Below are 24,427 nucleotides of genomic sequence, written 5' to 3' on the forward strand. Positions count from 1 at the left end.
ATCACCTAGAGTAGGTCACACAGGAACTCACCCAGGTGGGTTTTGAATGTCCCCAGAGGAAACTCTATGACTCAACTCAACCCACTGAACAAAGTTTGCCCTCCTAAAGTCCAGGGTTGTGATCCTGCTTGGTATTCTGTTCCTACCACATAAGATCCTGAACTCCATCATCTCGTGGTTGCTGCAGCCACGGCTGCCCTCAGCCTTCACAATTTCAACCAGACCCTACTTGCTTGTGAGTAGTTAAAAAAACACCCATGTGCAGCTCCTGTGGCATATATTACCTCTGTCCATACTAGTCAGACAATCCAGAAGGATTCTGGAATCCACAGCTCACCAGTTGGTACTAAGGCACAACCACCAGCATGCTTTTGGCCTAAGCAAACCAGCTCCATCCCAGGAACAGTTCAGTAGTCTGACAAGGTTCATGCAATGTGCAGTCCACAGGCAGTCACTCCATTTTGGAGTCTGAAATTGTTGTTAGTGCCAGAGCCAAATTTTAGACATGGTAAAACATAGTTTTGTGAATACTGAACAAACCATGCTGGCAATTTTGGTTCATGGGAGAAAAGATGAGAATCAGCAAAACATATCAAAGACACCATTGCCAGGATGACACAAAGCTTCATTGTACATCCAGTCGTGCACATATTGGTTCGGGGATGACAAAAACTGTATTTGAAGCTGAACCCCAGAGTAACCCAAAATGCCATACTGATGCGAGATTATTAAAGTATCTTTCAACTTCCTAGGTGAAACCATGTAGTAAGAATGGCTCATTATTACATAAAGGGCTAGTAATGCTAGAGTTTGTCAGGATCCTAGAAAAATCACAGAAACAAGAGATCCGAGCAGAATGAAGTAACATCATTGGGAAGAGTCTTGGAGGTGATGCTGGAAGGAAAGCTTCTTCAGATCCACAGAAAAATACCGTATGACGGATTTCTAAGCACTTACCACACAAATACACCAACTTTCAGTACAAAACACACATATAAAAGCAACACAGGTGGAGATCTTAAATTCTATTTATAATGAACATGGTGGGACCCATCAACAATGATAATTCCTTGGACAGAAAGTCCTGCACACATGATGGAAAGAGCAGAGCTGAAGCAGCCTGACATGCGTTACTGGAAAAGAAAAAATATCTGGTGTACAAAGAAACAGTAAATACCTGACAGAAAGGCAAGATACGGGAAAATACCCTCATAGAACAGTATTTTCAGAAAGTTTATTTATGTAATTATCTCAATTTGGCACACAACTGGAAAATGCTAACACAGTTTGGTAGGACAATAGGAAAAATGATGGCGTGTTGCTGGCCCTTTGGGGAGAAAAAAAGTGAGTTACAAATAACCAACAATCAAGATTGAAAACAATATTATCTGAAAATGGGCTCTTGTCATCTATAGACAATAAAAAAAACAAAACCAAACAGTAAAAACTTAGAACCCTGAGACACTGGGATGATGTTTCCAAGTCGTCTAGTAACGTACACTGAAGCTGCCAGAGGAGAGCTGAACACAGCCCAGGTTGTTTGCTCTACTGGCAGAAGCTGAGCTCCTCAGAACTTCAGTTAATTTACTGTTCATGTTTTATCTGGCTTGCTTCTGCTCACGCTGAATTCAGTGGGAACGCTGTTACCAACTCCAGCAAAATCAAGCCTTTCACAGCAGGCCAATGAAGCCTCTTTCATAAGCAATGAAACTCTGCACCCAGAGGAACAGAAATGCTGAATGCTTCTAACACTACACTGAAAAGTTGTTTTCTCCTCTTTTTTGAAACAGTTTAACTTCTCTTTATACCATTTGCAATTTTTCTGTATGTCTAATACCATCAATCACACGAACTGCTCTTCAAAATGCCTTTATCTTGTTGCACACTTTTGGTAGGATCAGTAACTTAACACTTTGGTCTCAAACGTTTCACAGCCAGAGGATAAACTGGATAGTTTGCTTCCATGGCGCTCTCATTCTGGGACTGTTTCCACCTCTGATCTTTCATTTTTCTTGTCCTTAGGGACTAAGAAAGGAGCAATCATCAGGAAGGAAAAGAAAAATGAGGAACAAAACAAAGGAAAAGTAGCTGCAAATTGCAGGCTCCAGAAAGAGCCTCAAAAGAAAACTGGATGATCACTTCTGAATGTCTCTCAGATGAGCTGAAAGAGCTGTGTGGCATCTGAAAAACATGTAGTATAAGGCTTCAACAGCTTCTTGATACAACTAGTGAGTGGCATAACCTGTTTGTGGGGTGTGAAGACGCAGCAGGTGCTAGCACGTGCTTCATAGTAAGAGCTGCCATACAGAAGGTGTGGTTCAAAAGTCAAACCATCTTTGAGGACTCATACAGTCCTGTCTCAGTGAGTTACATAACAAGAAAGTGGACACAGCACAACTTTATCATTAAGGATAGCAAGTCAGATGATAAGACTGAATATTTTGTCAAAGTCAAATCTATAATTGTGTGGAAAGGCCTCAGTCTCTACAAAAAAAGCACTGAAAAAAGGCTCAGCGTGAATGGTCTGACAGGAAGCCATCCACCCAAGCTGTTCCTGGTTACAGGCAATCTCCCTCATTCTCATTCTGTTTGGGTTTAAAAATCACACAGGCATTTATCTATGGTCCATTAAATCTTTGCTGTATGGTTATCTAACCACTGAAGGGCAAGACAAATGAAACTACTTATGTCATTTAAATCAAGAAATAAAAATACATTTTCTCTGTTACGATTTCTCTAGTATAGCCATCTGCCTCTTTCCTCTTCACTTCCCTAGTTTACTTTAGAAAACATCCACAAAGGGGTTGTGCATAACTGAGGAGACAGTAGCCTAAGAAGAGTTTTACCATCAAAGCAATAGCCACAAGGCAACGAAGCAGTCAGCCTCGGCTGGCGTTAACACTGGCAAGGCCCAGCAAAAACACTCAGTCCCCCACTGCACTGTTGTGGGGCAGTCCTTGCTTTACACTAGTAAGTGGGAGTATACAGTATCACACCCCTGTTTTACAACTCCAACAGATAAGAGGATGCCACAGAGACATTGGAGTACATTTGTGAATAAAAAAACCGTTGAGAGAAATTTCAGTGCCGACTCCCCTCCATGCACCTGATCTCCATCTAATGGCCATCTAAAGAAACTCCTCACACTTTCAATTAGAAAATCTGTTCAGTCTAATGACCATGAATTAAAAGCAAATACATGAAACAACATCACTAGATGACTTTGCAGCTTCACCTATAGGATTAATTCACCATCGGAATAAGCCATCTCTGCTAAATATTTTCATTATTATTACATGCTCTGTAGATCAGAACAAACAGCTCTTACACTAGTCCATCTGTAAAAGTCTGGCAAATAGGTTAAACTCAAAACCTGTTAAGTACAATATTCGACCGCCTTATTTCTGTGTCCATTTATTTAGAAAACATTCATTCAAGGAAAGTTGGACCCTTGGTACAGTATGAGGTATTAACTATGCTACCATCCACTCCTTTCAGCAGAACAAAAAAGAGAAAATGCATACAGCTTTAAAATAAATTCACTTGCAGTTACCTTAATAATAACAGCCACTTAAAAACACGCACCATCAGAAAAAAGAGTTCTAAGACAATACATTCTCTTACTTCCCTTGTTTGATAGTTAGAATGATATCATTCATTTTTTAATTAAAATTTTTGGGAAAAGATGCACTTTTGTAGGACTCACCTACACCAGGCAGTTGTTTTAAGTAGCACCCCTAAAAACACTATGAGAGCTTTATGTGGTAAAGGCTAGAATGTAAAGAACAATGTTCTAGTACAGCAGCAAGACATAGGTACCGTGTTATTTCCTACCACTCTGGGCATAAGCTTGAGTCATATCCACACAGCTGAGACCAAACAAATATTTAAGCCAGAACATCAAAATGTTGTGGAATGGAGTGTAAACATATTCAAAGAAATAGGATATACTGACTGCTAACACTATGCAAACAAATATCAGAGTGTGCTGGCACAGGTATACTAAGCAAACATCTTTGACTACTTGCTCGTCTGCATAAGAGTTGCATTTGCTGTAAAATAACATCAGAAACTGAATTTACCAGGTGCTTATCTGTTCTCATAACAAAGCAACTCCTTTTTGAACTAGACTGGGATACACCACCTTAGGCCATAGCTGTCAGAAAAGGTCTATGAGCACAGGCTATACCAGAAGTAATTAACTGGGAACCTCACTCTCACCTTTTCTTCCTTTTCACAAGTGAGATTGGGCCAGTAAGGATCAACTGGGAAAGGTACTGAACACTGACATCCATTAGAACAAAGCACTTTAGGATATAAACAGGTTTAAACAAGCATATGTCCTCTTAATGAAAAAACAGGTATTTTAGCCAGTGCACAGAAAGAAGGAAAGGAAGGCTGAAGCTCTTGTTTCTATCTTATCTTCCTAAGGAAAAACATTCTAGGCAAATACTTCTGTTTCCTGCTATGTACCTTCAACTACGATGCAAGCATGCCCTTGTACGACATGCAAAATTATCTTATTCTTTTCATTTCTCATACAGAAGCAAGGTCTGATCACAACTTATGCAAGTGATAGAATCATCCCCAAAATAAAAGCAGTCACATTTTCACAAGATAAATTTACACATTATTTCAGCCTGAATCTAAAACCACAGCCTGCCAATGACTTTGTCTTAATTGCTTACTTAAGTATTGTGCATTCAAACTCTGTGACACAATTAAGGTTTATTAGGCTAACTATGGCTATTTCTCATATTTAAAATTCAATCTGTGTTCTTTAACTAGTAAACAAAAAAGCTGGTATTTTTTAAATTAGGCTTTAAGTCATTTAAATAAGCCTGAAGGAAGCTGCGGTCTTCTTGTAAAACATTATCAAAGCATTGACAAACATCTGGATTTTTCACTGAGGCTTGGAAGCTCAACTAGTTTTTTGAAGTAGATTGGGCCCTTTTTTTGAAAAGGCCATATTCACTTATTTGTTGTAGCATGTAGTAGTTTATTAAACTGAAAAATCTGAAGTTAAGTTGCTTTGTGTATTATCTCCATGTGAAAAAGCTATTTTTCAAACAGCAGCAATAGTGTCAATTTTGGAAAAACATTCCTCTAAAAAAAACTACCCGTACCAAAAGGCTAGTAGGACTAAGCTTCAGTCTACTTTGCCAGTAAGTTTACAAAATAAAAGTCTGTATCTGTAGTTACACAACATCTGAGGAGGTCTTTTGGAAATGTGAACATTAGCTAGAAGTTAAAAGAGGTATCTAGACATGCGCCGCCAGTGACAGAAGAGAAAAACCTCTTTTTAATCTGAACAACAGTATAGCAAAAGAAGTTAAAACTAAGAAAGAATTTGGTTGACATGGCCTTTTATATATCAGGTATACAAATACGTTACATATAAAAGGGCTCATGTTTTATTCTGTGTATATTGGACTGACAAAGATTTTTTGGTCAAGTTTTGCAGACCTTGCCGTACTTCAAGCACTACATGATCTTCAAATTTGCTTAAACAGATTCAAGTTCAAATTGTCTGTCTCTATGTAAATTTCCACAAACCAAGTAACTGCAAGCTGTTTGGGCTGGCTCAAGTACTTTCTGCAGAAAAGAGCATGCCTTTACCTAAAAAGACTGGGATCATAGAAAAATTGCTGGTTTGTAAATGGAAGCAACGAAGTTACAATTTCTGTTGAATTCATTCCATATGACTGTCCAATGGATATAAACCCAAACAAACAAACAAAACAGGTACTGAAGGAAGAGGCTGCTTCTATAGGCATATACACCAGATGATGAACAAGTCCTACATTAGAGTAAGATCTAGCATGCATCTTCAACACTGTACACAGAAATCAAGGACAAGAAGTATCTGTTTAAAACTATACAGGGAAATGTTGCCTTCTTTTAAAAAGGTATATGGAAATAATTACACTGATTAATAAAACACTGATATTACCAACCCATCTGAACTAAAGTGGTTTACATCTTCAGAAAAAAAGTCAAAGTACAGAACATTTCCTTTTTTCTCTTAAAAAGCAGAAGGAGTGCCACACTGACAAAGATAAACCGTTGCATATAAATTTGTGCCAACCTTCTTGTGCTTCCTGTTCAGGGGATACAGAACACAGGTCATGTTTCCTGCTACATGTTTACAGAGTTATTAGATGCCTACACAAATCAACCCTTTTCCCTACCTAATTCATTATGAAGTTGCTACAACTATAGTAACGAGATGTAAAAGATTCCAAGAAATTCCAGTGCAATTATTTTGATTGTTTTATGAACAAATTTGGATTTTTCTTTAGTTCACCTACGTTCATCAATATATACTGAATATGCACCTGGAGTATAACAACTGGGTGAAAACAGTCAGAAAAAAAACCCCATGGAAACTGAGGTGTGAGGCAGTCAGTCCCCTTCCTACTTCTGATTATTATTATTTTATTCTTTTTTAAATACCACCACTGAAGAAACCCAATGCATGATATAGTCACCAAACTGCTTTGCTGTGCACCTTTCCCAGCAGGTTTTGACATCTGCTTCCTCGGTCGGAGCATTTGGAGGCTACAAAAGCACAATTTTTACTTCTCCGCTGGTTGAGTTTATTTGTGTGATGTTTTTTCCAGATCTGGAAGTTTTTCGATTAGTGCTTTATGGTTCATGTTGATACTGGCTATAAGTCCTCCCTCATTGCCATCTGAGCCAGTGTAACTAATTTCTTCACCAGTCAGGGTGGTCATGTGGCCACCCAATGCTCTCAACACTGCATTGCCAGCACATATGTCCCACTTCTTAATGTAGGTGACATGGATATACACGTCAGCTTCTTCTTGATTCTTTTCAGCCACGTCAAGGAGAGCCAACACTTTATAACCTAAAATAAATGGGTAGAAGAAAAAAAAAGATTTTAAATCAAGTTATCCTGTTTATCAAAAGGATAAATCTACTATTAAGTGTTAATAATATGCACATGCAAGACTTAAGAAAGTGATGCCATTAATTATATCATGCCATTAAGCATAAAGATGGAGGAACCAATAGACTTTGCCTGCCCTCTGGAGTGCAGAGAAAATTTGAAAGAGGAACATTTTTTCCCCCTGCATCCCAATTAAAGGCTTGAGTATTTGAGACATTACTTTTAGACAACCTTTACTGATGCACTCAATAGATTTATCTAGACACACATTAAAAGAGTAAGATCATAAACTTGAATATAGTTTTGCTCTTACATTCACTCACTTATCTCTCAAAGTCTATATTATACTGAAGTCTATCTTTATTTTCCTTGCTTCTACTACACTAGAAGGAAAATATATATACCACTCATCATTAAAGCAACTCAGCCCAGGGCAATTCCCTTTATCATATATTATGCAGTACAAAGTTATTGCTCTAAATAGTATTCTTTCTTTATGGATTTTTTTTCAATTTTTCAAGTGTTCAACCAATATCCCCGTTTCATGACACTGTTCCTTTCTTTATCTTTTTATACAGAAACAAGCCCTACAAAGATCTACTATAATCAGTTATGCTTTTACTTCCTTTACTGTAAGTAAACATGTTTAGGATCATTGTCAAGAATGTAAGATCTTCTTGACAAAAAGAATCTGGGAGGGACCTCTAGCTTTCCATATTAAATACTTAGAAAGATAACATTTCTGTAAAAATCAAATTTTGCGTGGCTTTTCTGTAACTTTAATACAGCTATTGCTTCCCACTAATGCCTCACATATTCGCATTCAGGATATTGTGCAAGGTTACAACACTTAACCGTCTTTTAACTGAATATAGCTTAACTGAACATAACTTAACTTGACTGAACATAACTTAAACTTCTTTGAACTGAATATGAGACAGATAAAAAAGGATTTCAGTGACACTAGTTTTCTCTTTTGACATAAATCCAAGAAATAGTATCAGATATTGATGACTTTTTCTTAAGACATAGTTTAATTAAATGTGCTACTAGTTAACAACCAATAGATTCAGTTCCATGACTCTTCTATGTGCTCACACAATGCTTTTTCCTCCACAGAGGCATCAGTGCCTTCAGTGAACACACATCAATGTGTTCAGTGAAAGGACCATGACAACATTGCTGGTCCAGGCTTAGACGAACTAACACACTAACTTAGGAATAACCTGTGCCTGAGCTAAGTTTTTATGTAGGTCTCTATTATAGAGTGGACAAACTGCGTCCCTACTGTCACGTGCTTCCTTTTAGGGATATGAAGAACAAAAGGTAAGAGGAAAAAGAGAAGATGCCACAATTATAGCCTTTTGCATAGTAACAGCTATCCCGTTAAATCATTCAGAAGCAATAAAATGGATAGGATGCTTAAGGAACCAAACCTGCTCCACCGGCGGGGATTATCACGGTCTTATTTCCAAATGTCTGTCGTGCAACCTGCTCAACTTTTCCTGCATGTGAGCGGGATACAATAATCCTTGGAGTTTTCTCATTGTAGGAAGAACGAGGTTTTACGTTTGACCCACCATCCACCATTGCCCAGGCTACAAGAAAAATACAAATTCTGCTCAAATTTACAAAATATATTCTCTCTTAAGTGTAAAGATAAAAGGACACTTATCAGAGAAAATGGAATTGATGCCTCTAAATTAATTTCCCTATCAATGTAAAAGTGAAAGTTAGGGCTGACAGAAGAAAGGGGTGGGTGCACACTCACACATGCACACAAGAAAGAATGCACACACACACTTTTGTGCATTTGGCATTATCCCATGTGCAACTATTCTTGTGTGATACTTCCAAAAAAACAGAGGGAAAAATCCCAAGTTGTACTATTTGGAAAATAGTTCACAACTGGAAAACCACGGAAGTGAAAAAGATGGCTCTGAGTCAGAAATAAATCCCGTATTTCCTCAAACAACCTTTTTAGAAGAATAAAAAGCTCCACTATCCTTAAAAGCAGATAGCAAAAATGTCATTGAGTCATTTTGTTCAGAAGGATAACAATGTTAAGGAAGGAAACAACTCAGGACAACAGTAATACTGAGGAAGACATTTGATGGTGTGTTTCAGAAGAGTGGATTCAGAATACACAACCTCCCACTTGTTTCATCATGAGGTTCAAAGCCAAGCTTGGTAGGTGGCATCTCCTAGCCATTAATTTGACATTTACTTTGCAGACTAGCTAGCAATTTCATCTCAGTAGAGAGACAGATTGTATGGCAACAGACTGAGTTATGTGTAATAACAATGCTGTCTGCTCTTTATTGCTTTGTATTTACAAGTGGTAGTATTAGGAACAATCCTAATCGCTACATATTGGTATTTCCAGCTTAGGAAATGAATACTCTTCACATAGAACGACAGAATTTATTGCACCTTATCCAATGCCTTGTCTGAACATTTCACACTTTGCTATTATTATTAAAGGAGATAAATCCTCAAAATTGCAGTGCTAAACACCCATTTCTTTAGATAGATGTTGATACTTGGAAAAATATTTTCAAAAAAACCCCAAGATTCTTCAAGCATTTTTGAATACAGTGCATACTGAAATGATTGCAAACTAAAGACAGCAGAAAATTTAGCACAAAATGTCAAGCAACTGGTGGGTAAAAAGAGAACAACTAAAAAGTACATTTATTTGGCCTTAAGTTTCTATGCCAGAGCCATACTGTATAACTTTACCACCCTAGAGGTCAGTATTGCCTAAGGGAAAACAAGAACAGAAATTTCTGTTTCAAATATACAGTATGTAAGACACGAACACCAGAAGCTTTCAGAAGTGCATACACATTACCAGACCTGCAGTCATCCTCACTGATACATCATCAATACTAAAGAATTAATTAGTTCAGAGTTGTGGCATTAAAAGCATGTCAGATAATCACTAAGGTTATGCTAGATAGTCTTGCCTGTTGCATACAAACAGTTGCCATTAAGTTCTTTAGTCGGTCTTTGTCATTTGCACTGAATAAGCACCATCTCTTGGGTATAATAACACGGACCCAAGTTGTTCTGCTGAATGAGCAAAGTACTCTTCTGCTAAAAACTAATGGCACACATAAGACTGGTCATTACATACAGGTTTCACTTTCCTTGGTTTGCTCTCCCATTGCAGGGATCTTAATTCTTAAACATATTTTTCACTTTGTTTTTAAATGCATCATTTTAATGTTAAACAACGGCAGCATTTTCTGTTGTGGTCTGACAGCACAGAACACACCTGCAGTTCTAAATCTGAGGTCTGCAGCAGTGCTCTTTTGCCTCAGGTACTGTTGTTTTCATTTATACCTACAGATGTTCTCTCAAATGTCAAATGTTAATTAACACTACGACTGAAGATGCTGGAAATATGTGAAGGCATAAAGGTACCTGTATATGCTGAGAACGGCTTGTGTATCACTCCTATGACTGGTTTACCATTTACAGCCACACAAACCATTGTCGTGACATACTGTCGAAGATCCTCTGTGGGCAAAAAAAGAAAGTGAGCAAGTTTATAGGCAGATGACAGGAAAACAAAAAGAAGGCAGAACTGATGTTACAGAAATATTGTTCTTTGAAAACTAGTCTACATTTACAATTATGTAACTTTGCTGTAACTTCAAAATAACCTTGTAGTTTTCACATGACTTTAAAGATTTCTCAGTTTTCCAGCAATTTTTCCTCTTCAGTGAGTGTAACCTATGCTCCTGCCAGGTCTAATATTAACAGGTGTGTCAACGCAGTGTATATTTTCATGGAAATCTGTGCCCTTATATTCTCCCTCTCTGCCTCACCTCGTATACTCTCTTGGTTCAAAGTTGATATTTCAAATACCAAAGAACATTCACTAGAAAAGTGATTGGATCTATGGAATATTTGCAAAAAATTCTGAAGTACTTATCAGCAAGAATTTTAGTTGGATTGCCTTTAACTGCTTATGTGACATCTTAAGACATTTGAAAAAGGGGAATTGTGTGGGGTTTTTTTAACAACTTTTCTTAATGTCAAGTTTTATAGAATATTTACTTACTATTCCCCTTAAATAAACAAACAAAGAACCCCATTCTGAGGTACTAAGTGTATTTCAGTTATTACTGTGTCAAAATAAATGTGTAAGTCCAGTAGAATCCAGAGATGACAGTTACCATTTATTTTAGCAGTTATTTTGTTGCAGGGAATAACCAAGTAATTTCAGAGTTGCAATACATAAAAGTAAATGTTGTGGTCTGATAGCTATAGAGATTTCACTATGGAATTTGTTCAATTGAATCATACTAGCTTTGACACAACACACTTTAACATGAGAAGCTATTTTAAATACTTACTATTTTGCCTCCAGTATAAAAGGCAGACACCAGAATTACACACATGATTTTTCAACAAGAATCAGCTACCTGTGTATTCTTGTGTAGCATCTAATGGATCGATCCAGACAGTAACACTTTCTGCTGGAACCTCTTTAGGCTGTATTTTTTGTTTTATGTCTTCAGGAATACTGCGATCCCAAGAGATTGTCTCCTGATCAGCTGTATCAACACGCTCTTCAGAGTTTATCTGTGATAAGACAACAAAAACAGTTGCATTAACTTAACTGTGGCACAGGTTTGCTCATCTTCTCTTTCTCCCTTCACCTGCAGGTAAAAATGCATGAATTAGTCACTTTTCAGCAACTCACAAGCTACGACTGTCACGTGACAAGCAACAGAAAGCTACAATCTAGAATTTTACTGTGAAACACATCACAGATGGACACTGTTTCTCTGGCTGCAGCTCTTCCTACTGAACATTGTCACAGCATGAACCACAGTTTTGTAAAACCAAAAGTTGGATGCAGTTGCTTCGAAGATTAAAAGCAGAACATTTAACTATGGAGAATCATGAGGTATAGAGATACAGTACGGGTTTAATATTCCACTTATGCAGCACAGTAGACACAGGTTGAAATGTACAGATGTTTCATCCAATATTTTGCAGACTGTGGTATGACTTGGGGAAGTAGGAATCCTTGTATATATTTTTGCTTCTGGCATTGAGTTACAACTATCAATTTAAGTAGCCCAACTGGATCCAGCCATTACACAACTATCAGACGAATATTATGTTATCAACAAGTAAATAATATTCCATATCTGCCCTTCAGGTGGGCTGGGTAAGGACCTAAAAAGGCAAATGGAGAACATTTATAAATAGCTGTTTAGTCACACTTAAGCCTACTGTCACTTTCTGCCTAGCTTAACAAATTTTATTCTGGACTAGAGGGCATTTCAGTATGCCAAACAGAGTTTGGTCCAGTAGTGGAGCACACAGTCCTAGTCTGTTCAATGGAAGAATGTTTTACAAAACCCAATAAAATGTCATTGTGACTGTAGAAGCAAATATTTTTGGATCACAAGAGATGCAGCTATCACAAAACACTGTGCATAACGATCTCTCATGTTACAAAACATCACAGGAAGATGTGGCAGGAAGAACTACTGGGGAAATATGGAAATATGTGTCTTAATCCATCCATATCAACTTACTACCACTGCAAACATGGTTCATAAGAGAGCTGTAATACAACTGGACATAAGCATTGCTAACATGAATTTAGAAAAGTTCATCCCATTCACTTTCAGCACCTCAGTTGCATTAGGAGACTAGTATTCCTATGCTGCTCCTACTGACAATAAAAAGGAAATTGTTGCTACTGTGCCTTTCAAGCTTCAGCCTGTGTGAACCCTTCAGAAGTGCATCACTCCACTAACTACTCAGTAGGATGATGATGCTTATGATGACTAGGAAGTGTAGGTTATACATCTGAAGTTGAGTGTAACCAAATGGGACTTTGAGAGCATTTCAGAATACTAGGAACACAAGCTTTTTTTTCTCGCTGCCTTTGAAGGAGGCTTCCTCTAACATAATTCTAAAAGGATGCCAAAGTGACTAGCTCTGATGTCCAGTCAAGGCACAATGTCAGGCACACATGGGATGCAACATGTCTACAACACAGAACTGCTGACATTGTCATGAAACTGCTGCTTTCATGACAATGCACTGAAAGACAATAAAAGCTAAAGAAATGATCACACTACATCTGAATGTTACAGACTTTGTAATAGAAGCATTTTTATGTAATTTGTATAATGACAAAAGACATCACAAATGTAACAGATTATTAGCAAAGGGTTAAGGGACACCTTCTCCAATGGAATTCAAAAAAGGAAAGCAAGCAGAACTGCAGTTATACCACATAGCTATCTTCTCATGGGAAACCAGCATTTGGAGCATCATATTTCAAAAACAGAGTCCTTGAAATTGTTGGGACGTTTATCAATGAAACATCTACCACTGTACCATAAACCTGACAACTGTGTCTTCCTCTAGGGAAACGGTCCTGCAATGTCAAGATGACTAATCCCACAGACTTGGCGGCCTCAACACAGCCCCCTGGGTAGTTTAAGTTACCCTACAGCATATTATGCACCACCATTAAAAAAAACACCCCAGCATTTCCTCAACAGAATGAAGAGACATCCAAAAAGTTAAAGGTTGGAATCGGTCCTCACGAGGAAGAATACTTTGGTAAACTTGTTACAGTACACTAAAAGACTGAAACTATCTGAAAAGTATTGTTTTCAGAGTTCAAATTTCGTGGCAGTGGCTGTGATGCTGCAGCATTTATAATATTTTTAAGGGGTCTCTCAACAGAAAGAATGATGAGGCTGCAAAGCCACCTGGAGAAAATAAAAATTAGGAAAAAAATCCAAACAAACCCAGGTCACTGGTTCTTCCATTCAACCAACCATTTATTCTCTAGTCCTGGCAGACTACTCCACAAGCTATAGTCCAAGTAGAAATTCATAGCCGTTCCAACACATGCAGTTACTAAATTTACTTATTGTTAGGAAAAATATACTATAGATTTTGCAAGTCAATAGTTGGTCAAGAGAGGATCACCAACCCAACACTGTGAACTACTTCCCCCCTCCTCTTTTTTTTTTTTTTTTAATGCATGAGAGAGAACATAGCTGGACAACATGCTGATGTTCCCTTCCTACTTGTCGTTCTCATTTGCCAGGAACCTCCAGAGACTGTGACCTTACATTTAAATTTTTTCTGAAGCAATATGGATATGTAGTTGACTGCATTCCAAAATCTTCACTCAGAAATTAGGAGTAGCTATGGTAGAAAGACAATTAGAACACCAAATGTTTCAGACAATGGAGCTTGTTCCAACAAGACAGTGAGTCAAACTCCTAAGTTAGTGTAAATAATTACAAAGTTTGCATGCTCGCTATCATACATAACTTTGCCTACTCTTAAGAGTCAGATTTAGATAGCAATCCATCATGCAAGAACTTGAGACAGCAACCAGAAGTCAGAAATAAATAGCTATTTGGGGTTAGCCACCTAACAGCTGTAAACTGTAGATGTCCATCTTGAGTAGTTCTGTAAGCTGCCCACTGACACCAATCTTAACTACATTTCAGAAACCTTCCTCATTTATGCTTGAAGGGAAAGGCCCGCCTCACAAAGAGGAACTACATTAAACACAGACATTTAATAAAATATATGTAATTAGTGAATGGACTTCTGTTGAAAGGTCAACAAAAAAATTTTGTTGATCAGGCACCCTGGCTGAATCTCACCAACACAGAGGTTCCTCAAAATGAGTCTGTGAAGTGCAGGAATTTCACAATGGATGAGGGATGCTGCTGCCAGGAGCCATCAGCAGAGGTCCAATGGGACCATTCCACTGCACACCTTCAGAAACATCCAGGCAACGGGGAACCCATCACACAGAAAACACTCTCCTCTAGCATGTTGGTGATTAGAACACAGATCTGCTCAGGGGTGTACTACAAACCCGTGTGGATAAATGCAGTGCTCTGAAAAAGGAGCCAACAGTCTCAACCACATAAAGACTTCAGGGAATCCCACAGTAGTTCATTGTCTTGTGTTAGGCTACTCCCTATCAGCACTTCATGATGGCTTTGTGGCAGTTCATGACCCAACAAACCTACCTGAATACTAGCTAGATCTCTGTGGTGAGGCAAACAAGCTCAGGCTTTTTCCTGACCTGAAAGAGTACAACACAGCCGTAGTTTGCCTTTAAATTCACCCATTAAATACAAACTGAAAAAAATACATGCTAAAAAAATGAACAGAAGTTTGAGTCAAAATACATACATTTTTATTTTTCTTAAATAAACATCAGTACATGAAAAATGCAATGATTTTCTTAAAAAGCATTTGTTGGTATGCGAATCTTCTTTAAATTTATTACTCCCTCTTCTTCTCCACATCCTTATCCACCTCGAAATACTCATTTTGTATTCTAATATGCAAATAATAAAATATCCTGAAAAATATGAGGTAGCACAGCAATTTATTCCTGAGAGTGTCACTATCTCCATATCAAGTCTTCTCAAATCTAAATCTCAGTGCTGTTTTGTGAGAATAGAAAGCAAAACAAAAACAACACAAATGCTATCCTACCTAATTAAGCTACTCAAGTTAAAACAAAACTGAACAAGAACTTCCAGAGATTAGGTAACAATAAAAGATAATATTCACTAGTCAGAATATGAGTGTAAGTGTACTCCACATAGAATATTTCAATAAAAGGGCTGGAACACGTTGCCCAGAGAGGTGGCAGATGCCCCATCTCTGGAAACGTTCATGGCCAGGTTGGATGGGGCTCTGAGCAAACTCATCTATTTGAAGATGCCCCTGCTGATTGCAGAGGGGTTGGACTTGATGACCTTAAGAGGTGTCTTCCAACCCAAGCTGTTCTATGATTCAATGGATAAGCCTATTGATTTGAATGGGACCATGACAACGAAAAGCCTGGAGGCCCAAACTGGCATGTACAGGTGAATGTTAGTAAACTTTAATAGATACTTGACTTTGTTTTTGTTTTGTAAGGCCAAGAAGTCTATATGGCATACACAGCCACTTCATCGGTGATTACACAATGTAACTGTTACACATACACAAGATTCAAACTTAACTTTGTAATCTTTATTCAGGTGACAGAAGATGGAAGCAAGGGACAGAAGTAAATGAAAATGCTGACCAACAATAAAACGACAATGATCCTGACACCTGCTGACTGACAGATGTCCCCTGTGGACAGTGGAAAATGTTTTATCACTATACACACCCTCTGGACTAATATCGACTTGCAATAAGCAAGAGGATGCTCTCAACTACACACTGAGAAAGGTGTACTGACTTACTAGGTGGCTGCATGGGACTGTACTTGATTTGCTGTTATTTGACTGTACTTCAGAGGTGTCACAACTCAGGGGAGAGCAGCTCAATCAGAAACCTTTGGGCTTTCCTCTGCTTATGGACCAAGTTTCAGACCTCATCCCTCTAAGGACTGCTGTCACATTGCTCTGGACAGTGGTGTACCCTTCTGCACACACACTACAAGTCAGACTGTTTAACCTCCATTTGCTCAGCTTCTCCCTGGTTTTCCCCTCAAATGTATCAGATGTAAAAGCTGTCTCATTCTCACAGCATCTGTACACACACAAATTATGTGGTCATCAGATGCCAAAACCTCTGCAGGTAAACACCCACTCAACAAGTTAGTACGTATAAATATGCACCACAGGAGAGCACTCTCCAAAAGAGAAAAAGTCATCAAAGCATCATATTTCCAATCACTGAGAAAAGATTCTAACTTATCCTGGCTGTGAAACAGCCACCCAGAATCTGCTACAGAAGAACAGACTCACATTCATACCAAGATTTAGCTTACCTGCACCTGGGACCACTGATGATATCTCCCAACTTTTGAATTTGGGGGCAGCAAGTAGCAGTTTTCATGGTGAACATAAGCTGCTTCCTGAAAGCTTACATTAGCTGACACCAAAAAGAATGCAGTCTCAGAAAAAAAAATCACCCCTTCCTTTTTTAAGTGTTCAATGTTTTCCTCCACCATCAACGATATTTTCATTTAACAACAGGAGTTGTTACTTCATGAAGAAGCAAGACGACAGAACGTGTAAAGACTATGGATAAGCCTAAATGTCAAAAAAGATCAATTAGTGCTTACCAAAGTTTGTTATGTGACTTTGGTCATTAAGACACCAGAAAGCAGACTGAAACAAACAGGCTTCCATAAAATGACAATTCTGCTTCTTCTGACTTATGATGAATAGAAGTTGGTGAAAACAACAATGGCCAATGGGGTTAAATCAGCATGGACCACAAAACTCAGTTTCTATCAGTAATCTGTTGTTTCAGTAGATGGCAAAATTCTCCATTACAGTTGTATACAGATGCAAGTCTATCAAAAGAGAAAGAGATGACTAGCTTGTCACGAGAGTTGCAACACTACTTTTCATTTTAAGAAAGCATCCAAATAAGGCCAGATTAGAAGTGTATCAATACAGTGAATAATGCTGAGAATATTTGCTGTTTGGGAGTGGCTATACTATTAAGAAACTCAAATCTCCAGATGCTCAGCTGATGGATTAAACACCCCAGGTATCCATACAAGCTGAATTAACTACTTGTAATTATATCTGAAAAGATAATTACACAAATCATTACCATAAAGTTACAGGCTTTAATTTAATTTTATGTACAGAGAGCCAGAATAAGTCATCTAGTATCAATTAAAACCTATGTTGTTAAGAGATGCATCTCTGGACAACACTTACCACTGAGATTTGAGATAAACATTCACACCTTTCACTTTTCTAAAGAAACCTGGGAGCAGTTGCTATGATCACCCAGATCAGAAGAATGTTAATTTTGCTAGAAACCCTACAGCCTAGGGATGCCATTCTCGCAACATAAAGAGACAAACCAAGTACTGAACTTATTCAGAAAAGTGTTGAAATCCTTCTGAAGCTAAGGTAGCTTTTTAAAAAAAAAAAAAAACAAACCAAACTGACTTCCTTCGTGAATCTATCTTTCCCACAAAATTAGCACCAGATGCAGAGCTTGTGCAGTGATTTAGCCCTGGCTGGCTGTCAGATGCCCACCAAGTTGTTCTATCACTCCCTCTCCTGAACTAGATAGAGCAGAGAGAGAGAAATATTACAAGAGTTTTGTGAGTTAAGCTAAGGATATGGAGATCACTCAGCAATTAGTGTCATGGGCAAAACAGCCTCAGCTTAGGGAGAAAAGTTACTAATGAACAATCAAAACAGAGCAGGGAAATGAGAAATAGAACTGAATCTTAAAACACTTCCCCACACTCCTCCTCCTTCCCAGGACTCTCTCCTTCCTTCTCCTCCAGCAGCACAGGAGATGGGGATGGGGTTTACGGTCAGTTCATTACAGATGGACTTTGCTGCTGCTTCTTTTCAGGAGGAAGCCTCCTCACAATTCCCACTGCTACAGTGTTGGGTCCCTCCCCACGGGGGACAATCCTCCACAAACTTCTCCAGCATGGGTCCTTCCCATGGGCTGCAGCTCTTCATGAATTGCTCCAGCATGGGGCCTCTCATGGAGGCAGCTCCATCATCCACTGGGATAACAGTCCTTCAAGTACCGACTGTTCCAGCCTGAGTCCCTCACAGGATCACAAGTCCTGACAGCAAACCTGCTCTGGCATGTGATCCTCTCTTCCCATAGACTCCCAGGTCCTGCCAGGAACTTGCTCCAGGGTGAGCTCCCCACAGAGTCACAGCCTCCTTCAGCTCTGTCGTGGGCTTCTCCACGGGTTGTGAGTGGATCTCTGCTCCCCCGTGGTTCTCCATGGACTGCAGGGGCACAGCTGCCTCACCATGGTCCTCACCACAGGTCACAGGGAAATCTTTCTTTCAGGGCCTTTCTTTTCAGGCTCCCTCCTCTGTCTCCTTGTCCACTGACCTTGGTGTCTGCAGAGACGTTTTCGCATTCTTATTCCTTGTTGCTGCCTGAGTTTAGCCCAACAACTTCTCCAATATGTTATTCACAGAGGTGTTACCTCAGTTACTAACAGGCCAGGCCTGGGTCAGCTGTGGGTCCATCTCAGCACTGACTGGCATTAGCCCCATGAGCTACAGGGGAAGCTTCTGGCAGCTCTTTATTTAAAGAAGCCATCCCTATAGCCCTTCTGGCTACCAAAACCTGGCCCAGGCAAAACCACTACAGCTTGCCATCTCAGATGAAATTCCAACCTTCTAAGTATGATATCTGGCACTGTGGTCAGAAGCCTGAAAATGGCAGGTATAAACTTAGAAAGTACTTCAGTTAGCTTTGATAAAATAGAAGCACTTGTAGATATTAATCATCAAAAAATGGAATTAATTTAGAAGGCAATCTCATTACACACTGACACCCAATTCCAGCATTGCCATGCACAAAGTTGAAATAAGGTATTTATCATCTGTCTTAACTGGGAAAGAATGTTCAGATTCAGGGCAGTGGCAAGACCGATAAAAAGATGCTTGAAGAGAAAGACTGGAACAGAGGAAGACTTGATTTCCATCACAGTCACAATAACAACAAAAAAAAAGAAGAAACAAAGGGTATTGACTCTAGTCAATATATGCAGTAGAAAACAAGACACATAGCTGATGCAATTTTAGAACATAAATCAATGCATTGGTCAAAAATAAGCCCTAATAGCTGAAAATGAGAGTATACAGCAGAATCCATCCTGGGAAATAAAACTGAAGTCTGCATCCTGTGACAATAACATTAGTATAGTACAGAAGCAAAACAGCAGAATTGTGTCAATCACTTTAAAAATGGCTTTTTCGTAGTCAGAGGACAGAAAGCACGTGGACAAAGTGCTAGTGTGAGGAACACATCTTCCCATCCATCACTCTTGCCTTTGTCAGCAAGAAGGGCCACTCCTTCAGATATGCTCACACAGGCTGTTGGTAGGGCCATAACGTGAACCAGGGTACTCCCAAATCAGCTATTTTACATTTTTTACTTTGGATACATTCAGGCATCAAGCTCCTGACCCCTGGACAAGTAGTGTTAGGAAAAAAAAACGGAAGACCCTGATGTCTGGCACTGAGAGAAGCTCTGTTACCAGGTAATGTTGCTGAAACAATGGTATCATGAGATCTCTGCTTCAAAGACAGCCTGGCTCTTCAGGGCAGAACATACCCGTGTTTCTGGCCAGTCTCTAACTGGATTTGGAAACATTGCTTCACCAGTCCCCTCTCCTCCTAGCAGCAGGGTCAGTCAGCTTGAAGATGTCCTTAATTCCCTCACCTGATTCCCATCCCAGTCCTTCTTGTACCACTACTATGCTAGTAACAAGAAATAAATGGGGCTGCCGGGAGAAACAACTAGGAAAGCAGTGGAAAAAAAAAAAGAAAAGATTCATTATATACATTTAAAAATTAAAAGGAGCAGAGAGGATGATTATATCTGCATCAGAGTTTTAACTCCTCAGCATGACAAAGAGACACAGACAACACACTGGTAGTGCAAGAGCAGTAAACATCTCAAGCCTGTAAGTGCAGCTGAGAATTTTTACCTAGGGAAACCACTGCATATATTTCAGTATGAAATGCATTCTAAAACCAACTACACAAACATACTTTGTAGAAAACATGTGCAAACATTCATTGCTGGATATTGAGTGCACTTGGACAACGCTAGGCAATACTTGCGTTAGAAATAACCAACTTGTCCTTTCCTCCTTTATCTTTCTCATACCCGTTTCTGAGGAGTATAACAACAACAAACACCACTCAAATTGAACAGATCTAATTGATCTGCTCCTCTTCTGTCTTACTTAATCTAGCTGTGAGAAGTCCTGAACTGATGCAAACACCTCTATTTATAGTAAATAGAGCAGGTGATGTAACTAGCAGAGTTCCTCTTCCACTGTAGAGGCGAGACACCTTTTCTAAAAACATTTTGTATAGTTTTGGGTTTTTTCTCCTCACTTTCTTCCCTCAGACTTTGAAAGGTTTTCTTAAATAAACTGTCAGGATTATAAGACTCTTTCCAGACTTATTACAGATTCTGCAAGTGAGAAATCTATCTCTTGCATCTCCTCTTAATAATCACACCTTAAGAGAAGGTCTGCTTCAGCCAGACTGTGTGTATGAGTTCTCTTTTATGTCCAGCAGCACAATACATACAGGAAATCCGAAGAGGTTCACTGACATAAGTTCATTTCAGTCAAATGAGTGTTCCTCCTGGCTATTTTTAAACACTGGAAAGCCACAGCTACTCACAGAGAGACCTAATGGATCATTTCCTTTGCATTATACGTGTATTTTGGCACCCAGTTTTTGTGTTGGTTTGTTTTTTTCCTGGATGCAGCATTTGGCACCTGAAATGTTTGGCAACTGAAATGTTGACATACCCCTGTTAGGCTCAAGGACTTCACAATGAAGATAATTCTTCCAGTTTTTGTTTGAGAGTTTTTATTAGCAGCATGTTCTCTAACAAAAAGAGGGGTTTTATCTGACCTCAGCAACATCTTTTATTCTGGAGTGTTGCTCTCTACACAGGGAGGAGGCTACAGGTACAAAGTACAAAGCTTATTAAAACATGCAATTTTACACTTCCCCCCATGAAAAGCATCTCAGGAAATCCTCTATAATCCTCATAGTCACACCAAAATTGCAGCAGGTCTGTTCTATGAAACAGTAGCAGTTTTAGATGTGTTGTACTGAAGATACACATGAAGGATTTGCAAACTGAGATGAGACCTTGTCTTACACCTGAGAAGCGTATAGTACCACACATATATAGTAAAACAAGGGGTTTACTTTGGTTTGGACAAATATTCATCTTCATCACAACATAGACTTTAAGAGACAGCATGTCTTATCAGTATATATAGCTTACTGGATATTTTTTAAAATGCTGCATAAAATAAGCTTTTATTATCCAGGTCAAGTACTCACAATACTAAATATCCAAGAGCTGATCTGTCTGACTGAATAACTCTAGATCAACTGAAAGATTTGTCAAACACCTCCTAGACATCCTCAGTGCCCAGTCTAAGGAGGGATGGGAAAGCAGAGAACTCCAGCAAGAGCAGAGAACCATCTGTTTTTAAAGACTAGCAGCACAAGTTGACTGCAAGGAAAATAAAAAGGAATTTCAAAAGTTTTTTTAAAAGTAGGTGTTTAAAGTTCATGACTGCTGAGTAGAAGTCACACAAGTCAGCCTGTCACTGTAATGCATCCCAGACACCAGTGCAGAGTTTACACAGTTCAATACAGTTCACCGAGCCCTTCAAGCCCAAACCAAACTCCTAGCCTTCTCTAAAAGCACAAAGAGTTTATATCTAAACTGGTAAGATCCTCTGTCTGTGGAAGAGAAAGCATACACGTTTCTGGAAATGATATAGGCATGCTGTAATGCCAAGCTCTCTTGAGGACAGAGTAGCAAAAGAGAACAAGGGATAACACTACTTCTTCCTTTAATGTACAGCCTACAAAAGTGGCTTGTCACTGACAAACAATCCAGCAATTTTCAGAACATAACCTTAATAATCTTTCTGTAGAGGAAGATTAGAATCATAGAATCAAAGAATCATTTCAGCTGGAAGAAACCTTTAAGGTCATCGAGTCCAGCCTTTGTCCCACCCCTATCAACCACTAGAGCATTTCCCTAAGTGCAACATTCAACTGTAATTACATATTAAGTTAATTACATATTAATTATGTATTTATATGTATTAATTACATATTAAATTTATTTTAAATATTGAGGAATTGCTGCTTCCTCTGTTTTTCACATTCAATGGGTTCTCCACAACACTTTAAAAAACCCAAATAAATGACAACCATCAAAAAATAATACATCACCTTGAGGAACTTCCAAAACATCCAATGAAAACTCATTGATCAGTAACTGAAATAAGAGGTAACTGCACTGCTTTTTCTCTCAATCTGTCCAGGAAAAGCATATAATCATCATCTTTGAAATTCAAACTTAGGGTTTTCTATCCATTTCAAATGACTGTAAAAAGCTAAAGAATCTAACATCAAAAAATCAAAGAGAAGTTCCCTTCTTCTAAAGCAAAAGTGGAAACAAAGCCAAGAAAACCCGAAAAACCTCAGAGTATAGTTCTGGTTTGGGCGTGATCTTAAGTGTTAGACCCAGATTTTGGAGGCAAATAAGAGTAGGGAGGGGTGCACACCTCAGAGAAAAGTAAATTCATTTTGTCCACATAGATAGTGACCCACAGCATGACACAGCTGTTAGCTTACCTGCAGTCCCAAAGTCACACAAGCTAAAAACTCAAGATATTATAACTCAGTGTTCCTACACTTCAAATTCTCGATCCCTTCTCCCTGTTCCTGGATCTCCCTCTTAGGATGGGAAAGACAACTCGCAGGAAGGACAATTGAGAAAATAACAGCATTGCTAATCTCAGCACTGTGAACACACGCGGAATTGGCGCTATGAAATTACCTTTATCCTTTACTACAGAGCACGTAATCCACAATGTTTGGACTCGGTGTTTTTTCCCCTCTCATGCCAATATCACTTCACCTCACGCGGCTTTGCTTACATGTGATGCAACTCCACACACAACGGCAACAAGTATGAGGTGGCACTGCCACAAAATCAGCAACAGGGGAAGAAAAAGATGCAGAGTAAGGGCAGTGTTTCCCGTCGGAGAGGTGACACGTGTCTCCCCGAAAAGGGCAGAGCGGCCCGCCTCAGGGCCTTAGCGGCCGGTAACGAGGAGACTGGCGCCAGAGCTCGACACTGGGGATGGAGGCGGGGGAGCCTGGGCCCCGTGCCGCAGCAGCCCGCCTGAGCCCCCCAGCCTGCCGGGGGGTAGCCCAGCACCCACCTGCACGGCGGGGAAGGCACCCTTCAGCAGGTAGAACATCCTGCGGTTGGAGAGGAGATCGCCGCTCGTCAGCTGCTCCTCGGCCCCCTCCCGCGTCTTCCCCTTCGCCTTGGCATTAAGGACGTTGCCTTCGCGGACCCGTTTCACCTCCTCACCGCCCCTGACGGCGGCCAGGACGGACACGGCCAGCAGCTCCCGCAGGTCCACGGCGCCAGCGGGCGCGGAGCCGCGGGGGGTCTCGGGCCCACCGGCCGCCGGCTCGCTCAGCATGAAGAAGGCGAAGCGGCCGGCCAGGAAGCCGGAGTAGAGGTGGTAGAGGACCCCCAGCCCCAGCAGGCAGAACACGGCCATGCCGAGCGGCGAGAGGCGGATCCCCATAGGGGCCATGGCCGCGAGGCAGAGGAACGCGGCGGAGCAGGCGGGCGGCGGTGCCAGGAGCTCACCACTGTCTCATGGCCTCAACCGGGCGCTGCGCTCCGACCGGCTACGGGACCGGCGCGACTCCACACTTCTCCGCGGGCCGGCGGGAGGCTGCGCCGTCTGTATCCGGGTCAGGCGGAGGCGGAGCCCGCCGCCCGCACTGAGCATGTCTCGCTGCCCGCACTCAAAAGTGTGCAGCTGGGTACTGCCCTCGTGGTGGGTGCTGTCGCCTTTGTGGGAATCTCTCCAATTCTGAATGTAGCTATGCTGGATAGCACACGTTCCGTCATTTGCTGCTTCTTCTGAAATATGGGAGTTGGGGTGGGTTA

General features: G+C 40.0%; 1 protein-coding gene across 1 annotated transcript; it reads right to left on the reverse strand.

The window, feature by feature from the left end:
* Positions 1-1,220: 1,220 nt before the first annotated feature.
* Positions 1,221-24,221, reverse strand: BPNT2 (3'(2'), 5'-bisphosphate nucleotidase 2). The gene is made up of 5 exons (XM_061995264.1): positions 23,679-24,221; positions 11,350-11,509; positions 10,343-10,438; positions 8,350-8,511; positions 1,221-6,871 (listed from the first exon to the last, which is right to left on the reverse strand). The coding sequence occupies exons 1-5, from the start codon at positions 24,063-24,065 to the stop codon at positions 6,600-6,602; spliced, it is 1,077 nt and encodes a 358-aa protein (XP_061851248.1). The 5' UTR covers positions 24,066-24,221; the 3' UTR covers positions 1,221-6,599.
* Positions 24,222-24,427: the final 206 nt, after the last annotated feature.

Source organism: Colius striatus, chromosome 4, assembly GCF_028858725.1.
Source record: "Colius striatus isolate bColStr4 chromosome 4, bColStr4.1.hap1, whole genome shotgun sequence".
NCBI lineage: Eukaryota > Metazoa > Chordata > Aves > Coliiformes > Coliidae > Colius > Colius striatus.